Source organism: Scophthalmus maximus, chromosome 8 (genome assembly GCF_022379125.1).
Source record: "Scophthalmus maximus strain ysfricsl-2021 chromosome 8, ASM2237912v1, whole genome shotgun sequence".
NCBI classification, from domain to species: domain Eukaryota; kingdom Metazoa; phylum Chordata; class Actinopteri; order Pleuronectiformes; family Scophthalmidae; genus Scophthalmus; species Scophthalmus maximus.
The window spans coordinates 17,313,957-17,333,086 of record NC_061522.1 but is presented as its reverse complement, the minus strand read 5'-3'; the positions used below and the strand labels follow the sequence as shown (position 1 = coordinate 17,333,086).

At 44.9% G+C, this 19,130-nt stretch overlaps 1 protein-coding gene across 1 annotated transcript; it reads right to left on the bottom strand.

Moving 5' to 3' along the window:
* Positions 1-702: 702 nt before the first annotated feature.
* Positions 703-18,900, bottom strand: LOC118312263 (lysyl oxidase homolog 4). The gene is made up of 15 exons (XM_035636712.2): positions 18,744-18,900; positions 17,543-17,811; positions 16,790-17,439; positions 15,894-16,105; positions 10,160-10,198; positions 9,822-10,029; positions 9,440-9,620; positions 7,990-8,144; positions 7,721-7,888; positions 7,010-7,172; positions 6,673-6,916; positions 5,630-5,745; positions 5,138-5,274; positions 2,428-2,539; positions 703-2,338 (listed from the first exon to the last, which is right to left on the bottom strand). Exons 2-15 carry the CDS (start codon positions 17,808-17,810, stop codon positions 2,268-2,270), a joined length of 2,724 nt encoding a protein of 907 aa, XP_035492605.2. The 5' UTR covers position 17,811; positions 18,744-18,900; the 3' UTR covers positions 703-2,267.
* Positions 18,901-19,130: the final 230 nt, after the last annotated feature.

The following is a 19,130-nucleotide window of genomic DNA, read 5'->3' as shown; positions in this document are numbered from 1 at the left end:
CAATGTGGAATGAAACGCGAATGTGGATAAATACTCTCACTGAATCTGCCAGAACAGAAGCGGACCTCTCTGTTCGTCGTTGTTCTCGCAGCTGAACTACACATCAGGCCTGTTGCTCCTCTTCACCATCGTCGTGTGAGATCCGAGCGCTGCCTATAAATCTCATGCTTTGCTGTGGCTGCATGAGGAGGTGTACCGCAGAACAACCAACTGCAGTGGCTCACACAATTATTAGATTAACAACACAAACACAGACCACTGTTGAGCAAGTGCTGGTTCCAAGTGCCAACTCTGCTTTATATGTGCTGCACAGAACCACCGTTATATAACGGAGCAAATGAAATGTGAGGCATGGTCCAAATAAAGGAATAATCTAATGTCCCGCCACAATAAATCATGGAACAAAGGGATTGATGTGTGATAATAGAATAGGACAATTTATTTCTACCTTCATTTGCACTGTTCCCATTTTGCATTGTCATAGGCTAGTTTTTATAGTTTAATATTGAATATTGTATTTTTATTTTTATGTAGGATTAATTATGTTTAATGTATGTATGTTCGTAAATGTTGCTGGATGCCTGAATTTCCTTCGGGATAAATAAAGTATCTACTACTACTGATAATAGAATTATTGATAAAATGTGCAGGCACTGATTCAGGGACCTGTAGATGAAATTAGGAGTGAGACTTTTTTCAAAGTGTTTGTCACTTCCTTTATTTACTCATTAAATGTGGATATCTCATATTACTTATATATAACAATGAAATTATATTCCAACTCATAAACAGAAAAATTGAGACGGAAGTAAAGTCACATATTTAAAGTGTAGCATATGTAACATGACAGCAGGGAGCTTTGTTCTAGTGTTTGTATTTCATCGATGGCAAAGAGGTTGGAAACAACTGTAAAAGACAGTTAAGCTCAAACTCCCTGGGAAAAGATGAGAAATCAGTAACTAGATAATTTTTTCCATCTGCTGGGGGGGTCACCATAATACTGCTGTGCTCTCACTGAGACTTTCACTGTCTTAACTACCAGAGCCTGGTAGCTTACCTGCAGCGGGTCAAGTTCAGTTCCCCCTTGCGGCCCTTTGCTGTGTGTCGACTCTTCTCCACACTCTGTCCCCCTTTCACGACTCTACACTCACTGTCCTATGAGAAAAGCTAAAAAATACCCCAAAAATATAACTTCACAAGAAAAAAAATCTGCCTGAACTAATGTTCAGGGGGAACCAAGTTGCGTTATTTATCTTTACTACACAGTTAAATATGGGAATCTTTTTTAGTTAGCAGATTCTCCAAATCTTTAACTGTAGCATTAACTATTATTTGTATTCTGCATTATAAAAATTCTGCAGACAAATAACGGTGCCTCTCAAATAAATATACAGTTTGTCAGTCTGACATTTATTCCTTCTCTACCATTACCAAGTAACGTTAAAGGCCCGATGCCATGCTACGACCAGATCTCATCCGATTCCGCCCGGTGTTAAACATGTGAAGAACCAACAAAAATGAAAATATGTATCATAATAAAATTAACATTAAAAAAAGACAGCCACACAGGGACACGTTTCAACTCAAAAGTACATTAAAATTCTGCATAAATTAGAGACCTAAAGAACAATATTCCAGAGAGGTAATATAAAACTGTACATGACAATACATTTGCAATACATTACAAAATTTATTCAAACAAGGCAAAATAGCACCATGAAAAAAAAAAAAATTCTCATTCAAAACCAAAAAAACCCACACAGTTGTGACAGCAAATACTGCATATTGTAGTGAGAAGAGTGAACGCACAGGAGGCGTCTGTTACCTGTGTTGATAGCATACGGACAACAGCCCGGCGATGTACTGTACGAGTAAAGGCGGTGTTGTACTCGAGTGCCTTCAAATCATTACTGTTGTTAACTGTGGTTAGGTTTTGATCAAGGGAATTCAATTTATTGAAAAAAGGTTTTTGTAAAATTGTATACTACTCTATGTTTGATCATGGTGGCATGATGCTTGCGACGGCCTGGTTTGGTCTTCCTCTTCCAACATTTCTCTTTCTTCAGTCTCAGGATGCTAATAAGTCTTTTTTTTTTTGCCTGACGTCCCTCCCATACCATCCCAGTCCCCTGTCCCTCCCCCCTCTGACCCTCATCTTTCTATTTACTGGCGTGTCATTGTCATTAACCCTGCTTCCCCTGACATGTTGAGGTGTTGTGAGAAGTTGTACAGTTGTTCTGTCCTTAATATCTGGGTGTTCTTTTTATTCACAGGAAGTTGTTGGAAATGTGACGCTGGTGGTCAAACAAGTCCTCCACCTCTGCACTGTAGGCATCACCTGATGAGAACAGACAAAGAAGAGAACTGGAGTAAACAGCAGTAAATGGGGGGGGGGGGGGGTGTACTGAAGAAGTCACATCACTCTACCTGCATGGCATCCAGACATGTAAACCCGGGCTCCGTCGTACTTGCACCGGCAGCGCATTATATTGTTCTGGAAATCAGACTCCGCCATGTCTAAAGAAGGGTTCACCTCCACCTAGAAAAGAAGAGACCACAGGTCAAATTGTACTCCCCAGTTTCAAAACCAGTTGGATTCATTGAAGAACATTCAACATGTTAAGACTATCATATATATATATGATGAGTATGAATCTTATCCTGTCCTTTTGCTAGATGCAGAAAAGCATTTGATAAGAGTTTAACAGAAAGTAACAGACGTTATCTACAACCACGTCCAGCTGGCCTGAATGTCAGCCATTCTTGGATTTCCTCAGTTAAAACACTATCATACACTGAGTTCCTCTGTAATGACAGGCACAATACCTACTTATATTTACATTTGTATACAAACAAGGCCCTAACCCAGTCTTCACAGCTGTCCCGCCTTGTGACTGAAGTAACTAGCAGTTAGAGCTCTCCAGCTTGTCTCTTTCCTCTTGAAACAGACATTGTATGTCTCTCTATGTTGACGACATGATGTTATATTCGTCAAAGCTAGACGTCTTTCTTAATCATTCACATTTCAAAAGACCTATTCATTTATAAAAGTAATTGAGAAGTGGTTCATTCCTTTACCTATCTGAAAATACAACAATAATGGAAACCATTAGACAAATTTTAAAAATTGCATCTCTACTAATGTGACTTGGATAGATGGGATAGATCAGAGGTATCTTTGCAGGATCAAATATCTACCTTACGTATGTATGTATGTACACACACACACACACACACACATTACTAATGTTTAAAGTGAGGCTAGACGTGGTCAGAAAGGTACTTTCAGTTGAAGGAAGGATATATACACAAGGATATATATATATATGTATATATACATATCCTTCCTTCAAATGAAAGTAACGTCCACACTTAGTTTAGAATAAGGACGTTGGAAGTAGTGTCTTTTAATTAAGTCAGGGAAGAAGTGAGAAAGTAACACTTCAGACAGTTAGGAAACAACAGTTTTTTCATGGGGCCCATGAGAAGCCACGGGATTACTGTTCTCTCCTATTCTATATGGCTCACAATGTTTGAATTGGGGGGTTGAAGCAATGCATGACATCACTTTCCACTGTTATCTCGGTGCAGAAAAACAGACTCAGAGATTCAGATGACAGTTTTGCGTTTGGAGTACGTTGCAGCCTATCATTAGGCTGTAGCCATGGTTGGTTGCCATGGTTTGTTGTTTTCCACCCTGTCTGTCTGCCTGCCATATATATAAGGAAAGCACACAAATGAATTTTCCTGATGCAAACATCAAACGGATAACCTGACCACATATACAATAAAACAACCCAGTTTCTTTCTTTCTTTTTTTTTTTACATATAGTATACATTTTGTGGTACCAATTATATATTTAAAGAAAAAGATGTATTCTTTTTTATTGCATCTTGAGGTAAATTTGGAGGGAGGATTTTAATGTATTTCTTAAGTATTGCATATGGAGAGTGGCTAATGATTTCAGAGGACAATGAAAGGTCTTCGATGTCAGGTAAAAAAACTGTGGAGTTGTGCATCTGATTTTTTAAATGACAGAGCAATCAGGAGCACTCAAGATGAGGGGGACGTGACTCATCAGTTTAAATGTATGGTACTATAAATGGCAGCCACCCTGCACTAAAACGAACACCCCGCTGCATGAAAGACGGGCGCTTGCGCCCTCTCTCAATCTCTCACTTCTTACACGGTTTTACGAGCAGCTCAACTACTGCAGAACCACAACAATGGCCACAAAGTGCTGCTGGTTCACGTTGTCATGGCAACATTGGATCGCTGCTTTATTACATATATACATATATATATATATATATATATATGTGGTTTCATCTCGCATGACGTGACTCGTAACATGTGTACTGGCTAATGTAGCTCTGACGGACCGCTATGCATGAAGTTCACACACACACACACACACACACACACACACACACACACACACACACACACACACACACACACACACACACACAGACAGACAGACAGACAGACAGACAGACAGACAGACAGACAGACAGACAGACAGACAGGCACGGGCAAGTCAAACTCGAACAGTCATGATTTTATGTAAACACTCGAAAAATGATTAAATAATTAGAAACTGTAAACATCATTGCTGCCGCTGAGCTGTCGGTGAAAAAATAGAACAAATGACAGAGAGGGTCACCACAGCAGACTGGATGAAACAGAGGAGACATGTGAACAAGCTCCGCTTTCAAACATAAAAACTCACTCTGCACAAATATAAAATGCTGAGGGAGCTTTTCCACCGCCAGTAGGCCCACGATCTCTGAGAGGGAGTACTAATAGCAGGTCTACTTTTCTATATAAATCCAGACTAAATTCACTTTCCTTAAATAGGCACACACCCTTAAAACTACGTACTGTACATACTGTGCACCTGAATGGCTGGAAGCACGGGCAAGAGGCATTTAGCTGAAATTATGGTCTTTTATCACAGGTCTTGTATCATGTGCAGCTTCAGATGTTGAGACAGCAGCACCGCTTGTTTGCCCTGCTCTTCTCTTTTTCTCTGCATATTTATTTCACTGCCTGTAGACAACTGAACATGGTATATAAAAATAATCTGGGGACTCTTCAATATGTCTTTTGTGGTTTTAATAAACGCCTCCTGACCTGGAAGATGTATTCCCCAGGTCGTACGTCTGTGATGTCGATCCACTGGCAGTCGATGTCGTGGCGGTATGTGTCCCAGCAGCCGACTGAGATACCCTGCTGTCCCATGTTATAGCAGGCATACCGCTTATGGAGACCTGGAAGAGAGAAAAAAGTTAGAAAAGAGTGATTATGATTTGTAAATTCATTGATGTCACTGTGGATTTGAATTTCTACCAACAAGCTGAAATTAAAACAAAATGATTAAAAAACCAAATCTTTTTTTAGGGGACTCGAAAAGCATCGGAGCAGCATAAAGCTGTCTGGGCTTCGTGAAGCCAAGATTTATTTAGGCTTGGCCTCTGATCTTACAGCTGAATTTGTGGGATTTCAGCTTTGCCCTTCCATGTATTTTTCTGGCTCTCTTGTTTGTCACGAATTTGCCCTTTTTTTTTCCTTCATATTTCCATCAAAACGCAGATGCGTGCAACACGAATCTGTCGTGTGTCTCACCTTCGGGGCAGTAGGTGTCCTCCAGGCAGAAGCTGGCTTTGTGGCCTTCAGCCACCTTGGTCCCGTTGAGGGTGAGCAGATCGTAGTGGGTGAACACCTCAATGCTGTGGTAGTGCCTGGAAATGTGATCAAGATTAATACACAAGGTTTGCAGAAAGAAATGATACAAGGTTACAGAAAGAAAGCTCTTCATTGATTCTACTGCTGTTGTTTTGTTGATCACAGGCGCCATCATGTTGTGAAAAAAACACCCTGATGCTTGAAATAAGCATCGGGGTGAAAAATATATTTATGTCTACTATGAAATACAGTAGACATAAATCCTGTTTTGTTGTTGAGAAGGCGTCAAGTGGACACAAACAACAATTGTAAAAGCACAAATTGGCAGATTGATATCAGTTTGGTGTTGCCCTTTCCCTCATGACGGAACCATTCCCAGAGCAGACGCTCACCAAAACTGCAAGTCAAACCGTGTGTTTGCTGGTTGGGGAGGTAGTGATTGTGTTGTGGTCGGAGGACACAACACACTGTGCCTCTCGTTCTGGGACACACAACCACAACCGCTGAGATAAGAGGCCAGGCTGCTCCGAGCGCAGTCATGGCTCCGACTGTAACAACTGGGCGACCAGGGAGGAGGTTGTTTATTGTAAACATAACGTTTGGTTTATTTATGCTTCAGATATCAAAAAAAAAACACTCCACCATGTTTCACCCAGCGAGTTCATTTCTCTCACCAAATCCGAAAATTCCCATTCATCTCTTGCTGCAGACCTTTTTTTCTTTTTTTACCTCAGCAGCAACCGTATTATTTTCTTCTTCCCCTTGTGCCAAGTCATAATGATGCCCATTCCTGTGCCATGGAGGAGGTTAGACTGCTTCCCTTTTCCAACCAAAGCCTGCAGCAGCTAAAATCACCAAATAGTTCTCCCTATCTGGTTGAAGGCGGGAAACAAGCGGCCGCTCGTTCAAATGAAGACCTTGAACCAGTGGCTTGGAGCGAACAAATATCTGATTCAGGTTATAGACGCTCTCTCCTATCTTACCTGTGGCACTGGTGCCAAGTCCAGCTTTCTCTGGTGGCCCGGGGCCTGAAGTCAGCGCAACCCAGGTTCATGATGCGGGAGGAGAAGCGCAGCAGGCGGCGGTGTCCGTAGGGCCAGTTCATCCTGGCGGCGGAGGAGGACAGGCAGTTCTCCTCGTTGGCGCAGGTCAGCAGGTGGAGGGGCCGATCCTCCAGGTAGGCTGTCTCTTGGACGAGCTGGGCGTCCAGGACAAGGTCGGGAGCGGCTGCAGGGGGTCAAGACTCACAGTTTGCATCACGGTCATCACACAACAAACACCACTATGCCCGTGCGTTTGCGGCCTTTTTTTCCGACTCACTCTCCACACACGTCACTCCTGCGGCTCTGCCATCTCCTCCTCTGGGACAGTAGACGTGCGTGTTTCTGCGACACTGCTGAAGAGACATCTCGGTGCCACTGCAGTGAGTCCCGCTCAGCACCACCTCACCAGCATCTGAAGAACCAGGCCAGTACCAGGTTTCCTGCACAGGGGCAGAAGGAGAGATTCAAATTCACACACGAAATTATTAAGAGCTCATTTGGCTGTTGTTTTAAACACTTTTGGAAAAATGACAAGATGATAAAAAGTCAGAAGGCAAGTAACAGCGCATACTATAAATAATGAAACCCTTTTTATAGGGGCTATCAGCACACATTATCTGATTTTTCCACTCTTTTTCACTATTTTGAAACGTCTTGTTAAATGTTCCCAGCAGCCCCCCTCAAAACACACTCACGCTGCCCTTTCCAAGCTCACTTCTATTTTCAGTTTGTTTGCTCTGTGAATTTCTCCCGATCTCTCTTCACCTCACTTTCCCTCTCTTATTTTCAGTGCGCTGGAAGTGGACGTTTGAGAAGCCTGTAATTATCTCAGGCCTCGGTAATAACACAGCGCAGACACACAAACTGTGGGACGGAGAGAGAGGGAGAGAGAGCAGGAGATACAGGAGCAGAACATCGTAGGAGAGGAGAGAGTGAAGCAGAAACTCGCGCCAAATACAACATCAACAGATTGCAGTCGGTCGCTCACCTGATGAGCTGTTGAGGCAAAGCCTAGGCCGAGCTGGCGACAGACCGCCATGGCCTCATTGATGCCCCAGTTCTCACTGCAGACAGAGCCCCAACGCTTCACTCCTCCGACCTCCATCAGCACCTCCACCCGGCCCTCGGCCGGCTCCCTGCCTCCCGCCAGACGCACCTGAACATTCGGGGGAAGGAAAGAGTGCTTTTTCTTGTGAGTGGTACTGCTTTGATAGTCATCTGTAGATACATGGGCATGTTTTCATGCGTGTTTCTCACCGTGGTCTGCAAGCCAGTTTTGGGCACATTGCAGCGGATTGCTACGTCCCGGTTGTGTTTGCAGCTGTAAAGTGGCACCAGACTGAAGGTGCACTCGGTAATGGACTTCTCCCTGCCTGTGCACTGGACGCTGTTCATGTGGATGGGGCCGGTACCTATAGGGGAGGGCGTGGAGCGACAGATCATGGATTCACATGTCTTATTAACCAAAGGCCACATTCAAAAAGAAACAGACACACGCGCGGGGTACATAAGAGTCTCTTAAACCTGATGGCTCTGTTAGCCACAGATGTCCACGGAGAGGGATTAAAAGCCCAGACAAGATCGGGACCTCTGATGTGGCTCTGAAACTGAGCTGAGCCAGAGAGCGTTCTGTCCAAATTACTGTACGCTGTGCAGCACACTGCACACCAGGGCCATGCTTTATGAACCAAAATAGCTGCCCGAATAGCAAAATGGAGGAAAAATCTTTGAGCACATCTATGTTTGCGTAGGTGTGTGAGGCCATGTGGGCTAATGCCGTGCAAAGCCCTATAATTGGACTTTAAATAGCTAATGATGTCACCAAGTCTCGCGTCAAGTTCTCTGACTGCACTCCCCATGAGCCTTCACGTGCCTCCTGCAAAGCACAGTATCTTATATATTCGCACAACTTGGTAAACCAGCCTGAGGCATTAAAATCCACAGTCCTCCTTTCGAACGTTTTAACATGTTCATTATTGAGTGAATAGCACCATGGCACCTAGTTTAACAGGGCCCTAAAAGTAACACTCTTCCATCACTACTTCATTAAGTAAAGTAGAGAGAAGGAAACGCACCCACCATAATAAGACATGCCATGTGCTCATTTGAGCACAAAGATAATGGGAGGAAATAAACGAGATTACATAATTACTGCAGAGGTACGGCGAGGATGAAAGGACACTGAGCGTGTGAAAGTATTTCCGAGGAAAATACTGCATCCTATTATTGCTGCACATTTCAGTGGCCGTATTTTCATGCCCACAACAAAAGCAGGGCCAAAATAATCACGCCTTTCTGAATGTTTGGTCGTGCTCCGCGCTGATTGGCTGACATCCTGGCCTTCAAAGCTGCGCTAACTTCTCGCATACAGCGCGTTTATTTTGAAAACAACACATGCATGCTGGAACCTCCTCGCATAGTTTATACTCGTATAATTTGGTCATGGGTAGAGTCTTCAACAATCAGATCGTACAATAGAAGAAAGACAGGGACCGTAAACACATCGCTGGGTTTATTTGTCTGCTCGGGGGTTTGTCTTCACGGTGTGAACCTTGGGCCCGAGCAGACAAATAAGAAGGATATATTCACAGTATTGATGAAGCACGCAGTACAAACGTCTCGCTTGTCACACTGAGTAAATTTTGACAGTAAAGTTTAAGCAGGCTTTATGTAAACTATATGTGTGCCTATACGTGTCCGAGCCTACCCTGTCCCAGTTGAGCCTTAGTGAGGGCCTCCTTGGCTGTCCCGAAGCCCAGCTCTCTGCAGACCACGCTGGCTGCAGGCACGTCCCACAGGTGGTCACACACAGTGCCCCACTTGCCCTCGCGCAGCAACTCGACGCGACCCTCCCCAAGACGGGGCCCCGCCTTCAGCCGGACCACAGGCTGCGTGGAAAAAAAAGAGTTTGGGTGAGAAACGGTTTATGAATTGATCTGGACATCTTGTCATTTTGAAACCTGTGTGGATCGGCTCGCTACAAAAACAACATTTGCAAATACAAATAGAAATAGAAATACGAGTAAGTGTTTTTTCCAAAATCTCAAACTAGCATTTTTATTGTGTTCACTCTCCTCTTTCACACTGACCGACACGGCAGGTGGTGCAGGTGCTCTTCCATAGCGTGCGAACTGGTATCCGGGGGTACAGCGGACCACAGCATGCATGCCCCCCATGCATGGGACGTCATTCCTGGGGAGGGACAGCTGGGCCTGGCACTGGGACAGAGAGGCCTCCAAACCCTGACACTGCACCTTCTCCACCCAGTAGCCCTTTTTACTAATCTGTGTCCTAAATCTGGGCGGGGAATGAAGTGGAGGAACACGCAGAGCGGCAGGAGAGACACATTTGTGATTTGTCACATTACTCATCCATGGTACAGAAAATATACAGTTATGATGCTTCAAAAAGTGGATAATTAACTCACCTGGAGGATGGATCAGCTATCTTCGAGTCCCACAGTTTCCTGAAAGACAGAACTTTCGGCTTACAACTGGACATCTTTACATCCAGTAGACTAAACAACCAGCAGTCCTATACACCCACAGTCTGCTCCTGTGATCCTCCCTGCTGCCCAACCTCCTCTTTCCTCCTCAACCGTCCTTCTTTCTCTTCCTCGACACCCCTGCTCTTCCATTCTGTCTATCAAACCATAAATAAACAAACTGAAAGAAGCTGAAAATATGAAGGAGACACAACATACCACTGGGGGTGTATATGTTTCCGGATAAACATAGGCCACATGTAAAAGAGAGAGGGAATGCAAGCTACCATTCAAACCCCACCTTCCTGTCACGACTTCTTTTTAAATCTTCCATTTCTGCATTGATGGGTATTTCTGTTTCAGTGTTTGTCTATATGTCTACAGTGGATGTCTGGTTTCGTGGAGAAAAAAACCCCTAAAAATATGAATAAACCACTATACATTAATCCCTGCAGGAAGCCTTATTGAGGTCTGCCAACTTCAACAGAGCTTTCAAAACTGTGTCTAGTTTCATGGGTATTACCTTGAACTAGAGTCAAATCCTAAAGGGAAACTGTGTATATACACAAATTAGCCCCCCTACAACTTGGCACACACCACACACACACACACACGCACACACACACACGCACACACACACATGCACACACCATGCCAAAACCTAAAACAGGGAAGGAAAAAGGGGAATTCAATAAAAGAATGATTCACAAACCAGGCAGTCTAGGAAGTGTCCTTCTGCAACACACACACACACACACACACACACACACACACACACACACACACACACACACACACACACACACACACACCACCAGCCAATGGGACCACAGACAGGTGCAGTGTGACTGACGCCCTTAATGAGTGTCTAAATTAGGAGAGGAATTAGAAAATGGAGGACAGTTTACTGTACGACCAGATTCATGATGCAATTAAATATTTAAAATGGGAGATGTTTCCTCTCCAGGAGAACCCCAGTGCCCTGCTTTTCCACAGGTTACTATTCACTCCCAACATTAGATGAGAAATGGGTTTGAGGCCTGAACCTGAGCCAGACAGAAACGACTGTACGGAACATGTGAACCACAAATCATTTATATCCAACAATAGATCACGGGCGCACTTGTATATGTGATTACTTGAGTAAATATAAGTTTATAAGCAGGTACTTATTGTTATTTTTGTGACTTCTGCTGCAGGCCAACAGTGATGAAATGTAATTTAGACAAGCGGTCTGGTCTAGACAGCAGGCCTCCCCTTGTGGATAATTGTGTTTTACCTGCTCTTCTACAATGTGTGAGAGATACCAAACACCTCGGTTCTCTCTGCATTGCAGTTGTCTTAAAACTGCAAAACAGTATTTCTTTGGTCACGGGGGGAGCCAGTGGAAATACGTTTCTGAACACATCGTTGACATGTCATGATCATTCAGTGAGGATTGTAAGTCCAATAATCTCTCTCTTTCAGCTGTTTTTGGTCCCGACCGACTCGTGAGAAAACTATCTGGCTCTCCTGTTGCCAAACGCTCCACTATGTTCACCAATGGACCCCTAACTTTATACGTCTGCTGTTTGTTGCCAAGCAGGTAGCGTGCGGTGTGTTTTTTAAAGGCGTTTTCTCTGCAATTAGCCGCCTGCTGCATCTGGAGACGGGGCTGGTACGAGCGCTGACTGCTGCCCCTCTCCTTACCTTTTGGTTTGCTACTCATTTACATCACTGTCTTTTCGCCCATCATCCTTTTCTTCTTTCCTTATTTCCTTCCCTCTTCTCCTATTTCCGTTTTCTTTTCTCTGTTCTTCCATCCATTCCATTTCTTTTCCTGTTGTTTTCAACCGATTTGAAAGCAAAAAAACAATATACAAAAGCAGATTTGCTTCCACCTCTGCATAGCAATATGACACAATCATGTATAATAGTATAGTGTTTAACTAAAATGAGCCAGTGACAAAGGCGGTTTCAGGGCAGATGTCTTTTTTGTGTGAATGCGAGAAGTGACAGATCCTATGACTTTTCTGTGCAATGTAAAATCGGTAATGTATGTGTGAGCTGTATATGATAGGGTGTGTTTGCCTGGGTCGATCTGCTTGCGTGTGTATGTTTCATAACTTGGCGGTAAATCAAAATGAGAGACAGACAGTTGGTTCATGGTTTGGAGGGCGGGGGGAGGGGGGTGGTGGAGTGCTACCCATATAATTGCCTGCTCTGCTTGGCAGCGTCTGCTGTGCGGTCGAGCAGTAGCATGTCGGTTCACACACACCAGACATGGAAATATGCGCGTACATATCAACTTTCCCTGCCGTACCACCGTAAAAACTTTGCTCCTTGACATCCCCGGTCGTTACCCAACACTTTGACTGCATGCTGGGAAACACAAAGCGATTGATGTAAGGCTGAAGTCTCTGTGCACCGCCTAACTTCACAGGAAGACGAAAAAGCTTGGACACATTTCAGTTGTCCCGCACAGAGCCGAAGGCAAAGTGCGTGATGCCTTCGGTCAGAAACACAGGTTTGACCTTAAGGTTATCTCAGGCTCATATGGAGATTTAAAGGAAAGGCGTTCAACCACAGCATCGACGCACACAAAAAGTCGCGACCTCAGCACTGTTGCTGAATCCTTTCAACCTGGAGAAGACTCTCTCACTTCTCAGGATCTTCAGCTCAGTGCCAGTTCTTTTATGCAACCGTGACCACACAATCCCATGAGCCACGCTGCAGAGAGGAGCTGACTGTCAAGAAAGCAGAGATAACCTGTTATTATGCTGCATGAATGCAAAGCTGCCTGGCTGGAACAATCGGCTCAGGCAGGAGACAACAGGTTGCCACCCGGACTCCACAACAGCCTCCAGACAGGCCAATCAGCCTCGATGGAACAAGACTCAAAGGGGTCATAATGATGCACTTTCCATGAAATGTGGGATTTAGTATAATTGCCACAAAGGCATTAAATGTGGCCTTAAAAAAGAAGAGGCTGTAACTGAGGATGAGAGAAGCAAGAAACAGGGAGTGAAAGTCAATTAGAAGAACTGAAGAAAGTTACTGTGAGCCTCAAAGAGAGTGTGGATGTGATGAAACAAGGGAGCTGGAAAATGGCTTTAGCGCTTGCCTTTTGTAAGCATGGCAAAGTGGGGGAGTATTTAAACATCTGTAAAAATGCACTGAGCAACTTAACGGGCAGAGACAAAGACAGTCACACCAAAAAAACAACCACATGACCAGAGAGGGAAATGCTGACACAGCAAAGAGGCGGGTGCAGCAGGTTCAGCTGAGAGAATATTCTAGATTAGAGGATCTCTCAGACCATAATTATATCTGTTCAAGTGGACACAAACCCCAAAGAAGTGCAGAAGACGTGGACCACTGCCAGCACAGTGGGTTGCGACATCAGCAGATCTGTGACTGTTGTCACGACGATCGGGGGGGGGGGGGGGGGGGGGGGGTGCACACTCACACTTGATATTGTGCATGAGATGCTTTGTATATGAGATTTTCATAAGAGCGGGCCGTCAAACCAGAAGTGGTTTCTTCTTCTCACACCTGTTTTCCAGCGAGTGGGAAGGACGAACAACTTTTGAGTTCCACAACACTTGTATTGTAGATGGACAGCAATGCTCGCCGCTCTCGGGGGATCAGCACAGAAGCAAAATGTTAACATTGGCGTCCAAATATGCTCATGATGACAATGTTAACATGTTGATGTGTAGTATTTATGTTCAAGATGTTCACAATTGCTCACATGCTCACAATGCAAAAAGCACATGTTAGAAAGTAAGTTAGAAACAACTTTGTTCTATGGTGCTTAATAAGCACCGTAGGAACTAAAATTCATCTCGAAGGAGAAAAATTAAGAGAAAATTTTAAAAGCCATATGTCAATATCGCTGGATGAAAAGTCAGTGGATCACCAAATTTGTTAAATCATTCGACTGGGCTGTATCAAAATGTCATGGCAATCCTTCCAAAAGGGTTCTCATGACACTTCAACCTATTGGCGGCGCGAGAAGGAGAGTCAGCGTCCTCTGGGAACTCCCGAGCGATCCGGCACAATATTTCACATTGGACAAAAGTGGTGCGAGACAGGCTAAAAATGGCTTCTGTGACTGGTTAGCCACTGGCAGACATACAAAAAGATTCATTTTGAAAAGCATCAACGGCATAAACATCTGACTCAAACTACTTGATTTCAGAAGCAGGGATCCACCTTGTGCTGCTTGTCCTTTTATGTTAAAAAAAGAAAACCCTGTCCTCTGTTTACTGTTGGACAAAAATGGCTGCTTGATTCATCTCCCCTTCATGGTCAGAAAACAAACAACATTTTCTGTCTTTTTCTCAAGCTGCTGGTTTGGTTCTTGCCTCGGACGCATGACATTTCTCCACACTACTCGTAGCCATGGACGTTTTCAATGGATTTAGAAAGCTGGCCTTGGTGGACAATCGGACTCTGACGTCTTTGTTCCAGTGTCTGTGGGTAAAGTTTCTCTGGTCGTTGCACCTGAACCACTCGGTTTTATAGAAGCCCCGAGAGATATGACACCATGAGGACGAGACAGTTAGTCATGTCAAGGCTACGGCCTGTGGCGGTGAACAGGGCAGCTGAGGAGAAGCAGCCTGTGAGCAGAACACAGGGGGTAATTATTGCCAACAGGGAGGGACAGATGGTGCAGGGCAGGACGGCGGTCGGTACAGTCGCCCTGCTGGCCAAGCCATAAAAAGACCTCTGTGGGCAGACAGACGGACACAAGGAGGGTTGTGTTTGAGTGTGTTTGCGTGTTTATTTGCGTGTGCACGTGGATCTGGGACGTAGGTTATGTAAGGACTCCTAAGATGGAGAGGCATGCATTAGCACGGGCGTGTGTAAGTGAGGTTTCGGGGTTGCGATGGTATGTGCGGACAGGCTTTGAAGGTTTGTGTAGGTGCTTCGGTGGATATTTATGGCTAAAGTTGGACAGATGAGTAGGATTTATGGGGATAAAATCAACACAACAGACATTAACATGTCACGGCCTGACATTATTAGCACAGCAAATGATTTGTGTGTGATGGACAGTGAACAAGTGTTTCTGAAGCTCTCTGTTTTTGAGCCAGATTTGTTTTCATGACTGCTGTTGTTTAACCTGTTGATATAACTTGTGACACACTTTGATTCCTCGCTCATAAATGATTAGTCGAATAACGCTTTTGAGTCAGAAGTTGTGCCACTCGTCATTACAAAGTGCTGCCGCACACAGCTCCCTCGGCAGGAGTTTCCTGATTGTACGAGATTAGAAAACCATGTATGGGAGGATTCGTGAAAAGACACACACCGTGATGATAATCTTGTAGTCTGGATCCGACATTAATCACACACTCTCTCCACCTATTTTAAAAGGTTGCGTAAAGGCCCTCTCAGCCCTCTCAGACAGGCCTGGCGGACAGCCGGGCTCGGTTGATGCCACAGCGGACATGCCAAGTGTGGTTGAGCTAATGACAGCAGTCGTGGTTGACCTCTACTACGGGGGGGATGGAACAGCAATCCAGGCACGGGGCCGCCTAATCTATGATAGGATGTGTAGTCCACACCACACTTTTCCATCCCTTTCATAACCACACACACACACACACACACACACACACACACACACACACACTTTTTTCCTCCCTCCTCCTCTGTCTCGCTGCTGCGTCTACTCTCACATACTCACCTGTAGCTGACTTGGTCGAATGCCTCTGCGGCAGGGAAGCCTAACATGCCGCAGACAACACGGCTGCTGCTCAGGTCCCATCCCCGCTCACACACGTGACGCCACCTCCCCGCATGCTTCACTTCCAGCACTCCCTCTGTCACCAGACCGCCATTGTTGCCGGAGAGCACGGGGCGCAGACGGGCCTCCTCTAGGTGAACCCTCTCAGATCCCTGTCAGAGAAAAACATGCCGGTTTTTGTGACTGATAAAAACATGAAGATTTCATTCAAAAAAGGAACACTGCGTTATTTCATTTATTTTTATTAAGTGGATTTCGGTCACACGTACTCCTGCCTCAAACCTCACCAAAACAAGATCATCCCAAAACAAGATCAATTTGAGTCCACAAACCTTACTTAATCTTTGCTCAAACGGCACATTGTTTAACTACGCATCTATCAACACCAAACAAACAAAAGAATGATAGCACGAGATGATGATGATGATGATGATGTTGATGTTGCAGTCTCTAATCATCACACTCTCTAATCATCTCCGTTGCAGTACATGGGCGGCCGGAAGGAAACTAACAGAAAACAAAGAGTTCGCTTCTTGTGCCAGTTCACAGGTCATGGTGATTACAAAATGCTAAAGATTGTGTAAACTTTGCAAGTTGAAAAGAAGAAGAAAAAAGTGATTAATGCCTGGTATGGTGCGTTGAGCTACTGGTGGTTAACTAAACTTCAGGCTGTGCCGCCGCACATGAACCCAAACTGTAGAAGGTTTGGTTTTGTGTCTGTCTCTAATTACACATGCCCACAAATGAGATTTCTTCATGGAACTCTGAATAAAGCTAGTTTGGGCCACTCTCTTTATGTTAGGTTGTTTAAGTCTTGTATGCGTGTGTGTTTTTACCTGTGTGTAATGTGCATCAACCTCTGGATAAACTGGGTCAGGCTCAACATGGTTCCCACTGAGCTGCTGATCCCTGTCACTCCTCTGTGGCTCTGTCTGCCTGTTCACCTGCCCCTCTGCCTCCCTTCTTACTGCTTGTGAATTGGTCCTGGACATCTCCTGTCTCTGCCTGTAGGACGCACCGTTGGCCAGTCGTGAAGGAAGCTCGTGCCCTTGCGGCGAAGCTGGATTCACCGGCTGGCTTACTCTGGAGCCCGCTCGATTTCGTCGCAAAATCTGGATCTCGTGGCCATTTTCCTGTGGCGAGATGATGCTGCGATGGGAAGATATTGGGTTACGATAAAGGGCAATCTCATGGCCTCTTGAAGAAGAGGAGAGGTCAGCTGGGGTTGCGGGTGGAGCTGGGGGGTACGCAGACTGCGCTGGCGCTGGAGGTGGGTTTCTCTGTCTTGGTTGGTTGGGCTGGTTCCTAGAGGAGGAGGGGGCCTCCTCCAAGGAGACAGGGGGAAAGCCAGGTCTCCTCTTAGGGCTGCAAATGACCCCCAGGTCCTCTGCGTGGGTGCAGTCATTGATCCCCCACCCGTTGGAACGACATTCTGCAATAGAGAGCTCTGAGCCCTTGCAGCGCACATTGTCCAACCAGATCAGACCTAACAACAAGAAAGGGAAGAAAGTCATTGAATCCAGAGACATGAACACTTTAATAATGAGCAAGTGAGGCGTTAACAACTCAATATTCTTGGCTGGACATACCTTGTCCCTCACCAAACTTGGCACTGTGCGCCCAGGTAAAGCTGCGCTGGTAGCCCAGCTGCTGGCACACCACGTTGGCTAGATTTAGATCTACCTCGTCATCGCACACGGTCCCCCACGCTCCATTATAGAACACCTCCACGCGTCCCTCGTTTGCACTGCGCCGGCCCACGCCTGCGAGGCGTACGAGCACCTCCTGGGCCGAGAGTGGAGCGGGGCAGAGGAGAAGCAGGAGGAAGAGGGTGGACAGGGAGCTGAGGCACAGCATCCTGGAGGAAAACAGAGGATAAGCAAAGGGATAGGGGATGACGTGAGTGAAGCTGGAAGCTACATGCGTTGAGGTGAAGCAGCGGATACAGTAAAGATGCATGTTAAACAAGAGCCCCATAAATAAATATGCACGTTACCACAAAAATCCCCCAAAAATCACACAAAGCCTTGGAACTCACATTCCATACTGCAAAACATCTAATTAGAAACGTCTCTACTCACCCTAATGGCACATTCCATACTAAAATGAAAGATTGATAGATGTTTTTATCCTTTAAAATAATCAGGCTCATTTAACAGAAAGCCAGACACTTGAGAAACACTGAAAAACGTAGCCCTCAGTCTGAACCAGTCAGGGTGAAGGGAGTAGTAACTGAAGCTAAAAGTAGCCCCTCCATCCAGCCAGCGGAAACTTTGGCTTTCCGCAAACCCTCAAGCTTAGCTGGATGCTTTTAGCCAACAGACACAAAAGCAAATAAACAAAGTCATAAAAATGTTCTCACACATAAATAAAGCAGCAGGTCTGTGTTCGTGAGACACGTTTTGGTTAATGGGCAATGATAATACTCGTCCTTGATCCGCCTCTAAAACTTTTATTTTCAAATGAAGAGGAAGAAGTTGGAGATAAGGAGAAATTCTGAGGAAGAGGAGATCTGGAGGATGAGAGAAACACTTGACAGTGACTCAATCCATCCAGGGGTCAATGGTCAGTGGAGTTCTGCTTCACATATGAAAGAAACACAACAAGTACACAATTAAGTGTAAATAAAAGCATTCACAAATTAAAGCCTGGTGGAGGAGAAATGAGCGTGGGTTACCACAGGGATGACATTTTTGCATTATGGAAGGAACACAGACTAAAAGCAAAAGAGAAACAAAAAGACAGAGTGTGAAGCAAAAGAGGGAAAACAGAGAAAACAGTTGAACTCACCTTTCTGTTGGTCTCAGCCTGGAGTCACTGGGAGAAAGGAGGGAGAGAGCACTGGACTCAAAGAAGGCAGCAAGTTTGGTCCTGCTGTCTCTCTATTCTCCTCTTTTCCCTCCCTCTTTCTTTTTCTGTCACTCCCTCAGATCTGCTGCTTCATCCATCCCTCCCATTTTCTTTTAATTCATTAGGTTAAGCAGCTTTTTTTCTTCGTCTCCTTTTCAACTCTTTCCACCGCCCTTCAAACGAAATCTGGAAAAGGGAAATTGACCACGGAAATCAATTAAAACACAAATGCAATACGGTGCAAAACATAAATAATGAATGTGTTCTTTTGGTTCCCCAGATGTCAGATTACAACATCAACATTTTGATGACTGTGCAATAATTAAA

Excerpts from the sequence above, each read along its gene's own strand:
- LOC118312263 (XM_035636712.2), bottom strand. The coding sequence starts at position 17,810 with ATGCTGTGCCTCAGCTCCCTGTCCACCCTCTTCCTCCTGCTTCTCCTC. Across the intron at positions 9,621-9,821 it reads CTGCACCACCTGCCGTGTCG|CCTGTGGTCCGGCTGAAGGC; the intron begins GTCAGTGTGAAA and ends TTTTCCACGCAG. Across the intron at positions 2,540-5,137 it reads CTGGGGAATACATCTTCCAG|GTGGAGGTGAACCCTTCTTT; the intron begins GTCAGGAGGCGT and ends CTTCTTTTCTAG.